General features: G+C 34.8%; 1 protein-coding gene across 1 annotated transcript; it reads right to left on the bottom strand.

Moving 5' to 3' along the window:
* Window positions 1–1,743: 1,743 nt before the first annotated feature.
* On the bottom strand, window positions 1,744–2,822 carry LOC140823579 (dof zinc finger protein DOF3.4-like). Its single transcript, XM_073184991.1, has one exon. The coding sequence runs from the start codon at window positions 2,506–2,508 to the stop codon at window positions 1,819–1,821; it is 690 nt and encodes a 229-aa protein (XP_073041092.1). The 5' UTR covers window positions 2,509–2,822; the 3' UTR covers window positions 1,744–1,818.
* Between the last annotated feature and the right edge of the window lie 3,178 nt (window positions 2,823–6,000).

Here is a 6,000-nt window from a genome sequence, read left to right as displayed (position 1 = left end):
AAGCTCCAACTCCTGGTAACAAATTTTCTTCTTTATAGAGGGAAATAAAAGTTTTGAAACGTCCAGAGTTCCATTTGGTGCCGAAAGGTTTACAGAGAGTGCAAGGCTCGTCAATATCAAATTTTGACTGGGAACCGAATCGGTGCGTCCACTTATTAACTTGTGTGAACACCTGAAATTAAACAATTAAAAGCAAGACACCTTTATTCAAGGAAAAAAATCATTCAAGAAATGTATTCAAAATTCCAAGGACAGTTCAACAGTATCTGTTACTGAGAAAGGGCGAAGAGCGCCGTCGAGAAGTATAAATTCAGGCCGACGACTCATTCTCCAGTGATATTTCTGGCATCCAATAAGTCTGATTTTTTTAAAAGCAGAATTCGAGCACAAACTATGTTATTATTCACTCTATCAATAAACGAGCCGGATCTGGTGTATCATAAGGGATTTGCTTTTTCTATTGATTCCTACGGATTGGATAAAAAACAATTCTTGAATGAGGTCAGGGATGAATCGAAAAAAAAATCTTTATTGATTCTACCTCCTATTCTTTATGAAGAGAATGCAATAATTCGCGTATTAATTCAGTAATATATATATATATATATATATAATAACTATTAAATACATTTATATTAAATTATAATTTATTTTAGAATGATAGTTCAATAACATGCTCTAATGTTTCGAGCCAAATGGGAGCTAACAATACTCCACTATCCAATGATCAAATCGAAATTAGTAAAATAAATTAAAATTATATATTTACGGAAAAAAATATTTCACCAAAAAAAAAAACTTTTCTCATAATAAATTTTCTATTAGAAAGTAGGGAATTAAAGCCAAACAAATTTTAGTCTGTACGGCCGACGTTATTTTAAAATAAATGGCTATGCATAGACTGCAATTATTCAAGTGCCCACACTAAATTAATATTTGTTGTTCCATTCCACTAACGTTTTTTTAGTCACTTATTTTTATCTATTATAATTGTATCATTTTAAGGTTGTCCCGTCCGTCCTTGTATCCATTATTTAATTTTGCATCAAGTAATTATTATTATTATTATTATTATTATTATTATTATAACGATTTTGGTTCCCTGTTATTACAATATTCCAAACACTATATTATAGCGAGGCAGAGTAGGTACCAGAAATCGTTCAAATATTACGAGTTTGGGCCGCCTACGTGCAATTTAAGACTCCTTCATTTATTAAATATAATTTCCTTATTTCTCGTGAAACTTTAAATAATGCCACTCAATGTAATTATTGTTTAATAAATTTAGTTTGGGCTTAAACAAATATCAACACAGGCCCATAAAAATAGAGTTTTTCGATTTGAAGTAAATGAAGCAATGTCAATAATAATAAAGAGTAGATTTCTTATAAAACGGTCTGACGGAGGAGACAAATCAATCCTACTGATTTTAATAATAAAAAGTAATACACTTAGCATAAAAAATATTATTTTTTTATAGATGATCCAAATAAGAGACCCGTCTCACAAAATACAACTTGTGAAACTGTCTCATACGAGTTTTTGCCAATAATAAAAGGATTAAATTGACTAGTTATGTAAATTTTTTACTATGAAAATTTATTTATATTTGATTATATCACAAAAACTTTGACTGTATACTGCATATCCATTACATTATATAAATCTAAATTTTTGCATCATCTAAAATAATCGAACTTTGAAAACTTGAAATTAAACATGATTTATAAAGTGGGAAAAGTTTAAATCTCTAAAAACTTGGAATATATTGTCAAAAGCAGAAACCAAACATTACAACGATGAGAAAATAATATTTCATTTCAAAACACTACCCGGCGTGGAAATAGCAAGATCTGGAAAACTGAAACAATCCCCTCCACCAAAACCACTCTCCCCGTTCTCAAGCTGCCACGCATGTTCCGACACGCTCGCCGTCCCGACGCCACCGGTAGGCGCCGAAAAGGGCCAGACCGCCCTCCCAAGCCCGAAGCCTACGTCATCGAGACCAGGCCCGAGCCCGAGCCCGAATCCACCCAACGCCAGAATCCCCGACGTCCCTTGAGTATTCAAGAGCGAAGTGTAACTCCCGCAAATGTTCAAACCAGCCTTGGCATCACCGGTAAAGGGAACCGCTCCGCCGTGATCAGCCGTCAGGGGGACCAAGAACTGGGAACCAACGGTGGGAAGGTGGCGGAACTCATGATGGGACGAAGAGATGGCTCCTGAGCTGGTGGTGGTAGCAGCCACGGCACTGGTACGAGACCGCTTGGCATTCTTCCGGCTGCCACCCCCGACGGGTATGTCACGAAGTGTTCCCCCGTGAGTCCAGTAGCGTCGGCACGACTTGCAGAAATGCCGAGGCTGGGAGAAGTTGTAGTTGTTGTAGTAGCAAAACTTGGTGTTGATAGAGTCACAGCGCGGGCACGGAAGATGCTCCGGCTCCGGCGGCTGCGCGCCGACATGGCCAGCTCTAGTCGGCTTCCTTTCTACAGCATCACTCGCCATTCTCTTGGGTTGTTTTTCCAGACGAAAGAATGGTCTTAGCTTTAGGGGGTTTTATTGGTGAAATTCAGGGGAAGGAGAAGAGATTCTGTCTGGGATATTAGTGAAACGGTTGTGTTCTGAAATATTCTGAGAATTGTGAGCAGCTTTTGCAGAGCGAGAGAGGAGAATGCGTACTCGAATGTGTTGAGTCGGCCGGGAACAGGCTTTGTATGGGTCGGCTCCTAAACGGGGGCTCTTGTTTGTTGGGGAATCAATAATACACTCCCCTTTTTAAAGTGCTCACCCATTATTGTCTTATTCTTTCTTACCATGGTTCAATTTTTTTGTAGCATGGGATTGGAATATGTCTTATTATGGAATGGAACCGTGTCCATAAATATTTGTCATTCGTTGGTTATTAACGTCTCATCCCGAAAACGTCTATTATTTTAATTTGTTTTGTGGATAAATGAAAATAAAGTTTTCTATTACATAGATTCTTTGTTATTAAACAATGGAGTAAAATATATACACACATAAAAATAACTGAAGTTAACATGCAAAAATGTTGGATAGGGACAAGCAGAACAATACCAAAGGACAGAGGCGGGAAGGAAAGAGCAGACCACACTGTACGCGTGTAACAATGTTTTCTTTGACTCTTTGGTATATAAAAAAACAAATTTTTTGTATTAAAGATTCAATTTTTTAAATGTACTTGATTTGAATTTCGATAAATTAACTCAAGATGACTTGACAGAACTAAAATTAATTTCTTTTACAAATAGCATCCGATAACTACATTTTCCTCCAAAAGAATGTTGCTAGCTTGAGCTATAAACTTGAATATTAAAAAGGAGTTGAGTTTCACATCCATTATTTTATTTCCACATTTGATTAAGTATTTTTAAAAATAATTAGAGGCCACGAAATAAATAATAATAATTAATGATGGAGAGACAAAATGATGAATGTCGGAATGGCGTGGGTGGTGCAATAATTGGGTTGCTTCCCTAAGAGCGGGACCCGTCGTTTTCAGGCCATCTTCCGTACCCTAATTTCATTGCCGGATTCCTCGTTCCTATGTCCCCCCACCACCACCCCCACGCCTATTCGATCCACACACTTTACCAATATAAATCATCGATATCTTTTTTCTATCAATTATTTATCATAATTATTCAAAATATAAAGAAAAAAATTTGTGTGTGACGATATTTTATGGGACGGATTTTTTATTTGTGTCATCTATGAAAATGTATTACTTTTTATTCTAAGATTGTTATTTTTATTGTGAACATCAGTAGGTTGACCCGTCTCATATATAAAAATTCGTGAGATCGTCTCACAACAGACAAAACACCGCAAACAAAAAATTCGGTCATAGAGCTTTTCACGGTGAAGCTTCAATGAGAAATCATGATGGGGAAATATATTGAGAAAACGGAGACCTAATTTTCAAGTTCACCTAGTAAATTTACCAGAACTGACCATTCGTATCAATGTTAAAATTTTATCTAAATTTTTATTTGAGTGTGTATTGCTAAATATAGGGCTAAAATTGTAATTTTACTTTAGATCATACCAAACCACCGATATAGAATGAAATCGAGAGCGATGCGGAAGTAAGCAGCATCGGATGAGCCAAACGTCAAACAGGCGAAAATTTGTCCTCGTAATAAAATCAAGATTTGACGCTGGGCCGTTCTCACCTCTGTCTGGCGTCCTTGCTTCTTTGATTTCCCATCTCCATTACAAATCAAGATTTTATGTTGAATTTGGACAAAATATGTAAATGAGTGAGTGGACCTACCTAGTACACGATCTAATCCAACTTGCACCAACTAGAAAAATATCTATTAATGACAAACGACTTTAAAATTTTAAAATATATATACCATAATAATCAAAAGATATGGAACTGTTCACTCCGTCCAAAAAGACAAAATTGATAGTCTTTAGAGCATGTCTGCCTCACTCTGCAATACGAAGCACGCCTTGTGTGTGTTTTTCGTTCTATTCTGGTTGTACGTAGTAGTACCTATAGGTGTAAAATAAAAAATTGTAAAAAAAAATATAAGGGTATGTATTCAGGAAATATTTGTATACCAAAAACTCCATCTTTTAAGTTGCTGGGATAACAAAAAGATTGCATGAAATGAACCAAACTTTTGAAACTAGCATACCAATATTTTCAAGAACATGAGAAATCAGTTAATCCGAAAAGATACGATCGTTGATGGAATCGTCCCTCGATGAAGATAAATCGCGGGAGATGCTCCACGATATCTTATAATTTTAGCGTAGAGTCGACGATTTGAAGGAACAAGGAAACCCAAAAAAAAATATTTTATAACTCTGCTCTTTGTTTTACATCAAATGCAATAGGTTCCTGCTCGCTGTGGCCTTTGACAATGGTTCGTAATTAGAACGAGAAGAATTGGGCTTTTGTGGTGAATGGAGAAAGTTTACGAATATAAGCCCAATAAGTTTTGATGAGCCCCAAAATATATAACAAAGGCCCATCTCAATCATTTTACTTTTGTGATGTGAATGTGTATGAAAGATAATGATAATACGATCGTTTGGGTATATTCGCATTTGGTAATCAAATTGGGAAAAAAATATGAGGAGGTATTTTTAAAGAGCGGGTCTCTTGTGAAACGGTCTTACTAATCTTTATCTATGAGAAAGATCAATCATGTCGATATTTGCATAAAAAATAATAATCTTAGCATAAAAAGTAATATTTTTTCATGCATGACCTAAATAATATATCTTCTCACAAAATACGGCACGTGAGACCGTCTCACACAAGTTTTTTCTTTTTTTAAATGCCAACCATAAAGATAATATGAAGGATATGCTTAATGAGTCGTGTTATGCTATAAAATGTCGAGTGAAAGAGTTTTTGGCTTAGTGATAAAAAGAAAAACATACAAATATAAAAAGAGAACGGCGTGTTATAATGTAATGTTTCCTAATGTCTACTTCCTTTATAAAAGACAAACCATCCAGCAAAAGATAAAAGCATCTCAAAAGAGGCTACCTTTCCCATTAATCATTGAAATAAATTTGCATGGTTTCTCCAATTTTGAAGATGTAATAAAGTAGAAAAATCAGGACTTTGTGAAACAATATTTATTGAAGTTCATGCCCCTTTTCTTAATTGCCAAGAATCGAGTGTATACGAGTAAATTAAAACTATTTAACGTTTTCAAAAAATAAACAAGTTTTGTTTCGCTGAAACATATGTTAATTTATTATAATTTTTAGTAAAACAATAATCATAAAAATAGATATTGTTTGGAAATATAAAAATAGAATAAGATGGACTCGTTGCGTCATCGAGTGATATTTTGTTCAATGATATGGAAAAAGCCACTAAAGAAAAAGCAATGAAAGATGCGTGAGCTTTATCATTATCTACTCGATGCATAAAAGGAAATAGTGATTATTACATGTTTTTTGCCCAAAGTGTAGGTGAAAAACAAATATTATTAAATTAAATTA

Source organism: Primulina eburnea, chromosome 2 (assembly GCF_022965805.1).
Source record: "Primulina eburnea isolate SZY01 chromosome 2, ASM2296580v1, whole genome shotgun sequence".
NCBI classification, from domain to species: domain Eukaryota; kingdom Viridiplantae; phylum Streptophyta; class Magnoliopsida; order Lamiales; family Gesneriaceae; genus Primulina; species Primulina eburnea.
This window is presented reverse-complemented; position numbering and strand designations above follow the sequence as displayed.